Source organism: Penaeus monodon, chromosome 15 (assembly GCF_015228065.2).
Source record: "Penaeus monodon isolate SGIC_2016 chromosome 15, NSTDA_Pmon_1, whole genome shotgun sequence".
In the NCBI taxonomy this organism is placed as follows: Eukaryota; Metazoa; Arthropoda; class Malacostraca; order Decapoda; family Penaeidae; genus Penaeus; species Penaeus monodon.
In genome coordinates, this window is record NC_051400.1 from 5,180,763 (window position 1) to 5,181,016 (window position 254).

A 254-nucleotide genomic window follows, 5' to 3' on the forward strand; every position below is an offset into this window, starting at 1 on the left:
TCTCTTACGCCCATGCCCTCAGCGACGTCCTGAAGATGGAGCGCGAGGACCTGTACGAGCAGCGAGCCAGCCTGACGGCGAGCATCATGCGCGACCAGAAGGCCCTCGAAGCCGTGGACGACACCATCCTGAAGAAGCTCACGCAGGCGTCCACCGCGCTGCTTGACAACGAGGAGCTCCTGGCGGCGTTCTACGAGGCCAAGGTCAGGGAACGCAGGTGCTGTGTGGGAGAGGGTGGCTTGCGGCGCTCTTGA

The 254-nt window shown here is 64.2% G+C and overlaps 1 protein-coding gene across 1 annotated transcript in view; it reads left to right on the forward strand.

Moving 5' to 3' along the window:
* The window catches only part of LOC119582194 (dynein heavy chain 6, axonemal-like), a 26,410-nt gene that overhangs the window by 5,939 nt on the left and 20,217 nt on the right, over positions 1 to 254 (forward strand). Inside the window, exon 8 of the mRNA XM_037930428.1 lies at positions 23 to 203. Coding sequence (XP_037786356.1) covers positions 23 to 203 — 181 coding nt within the window. The remainder of the gene's footprint in view (positions 1 to 22; positions 204 to 254) is intronic.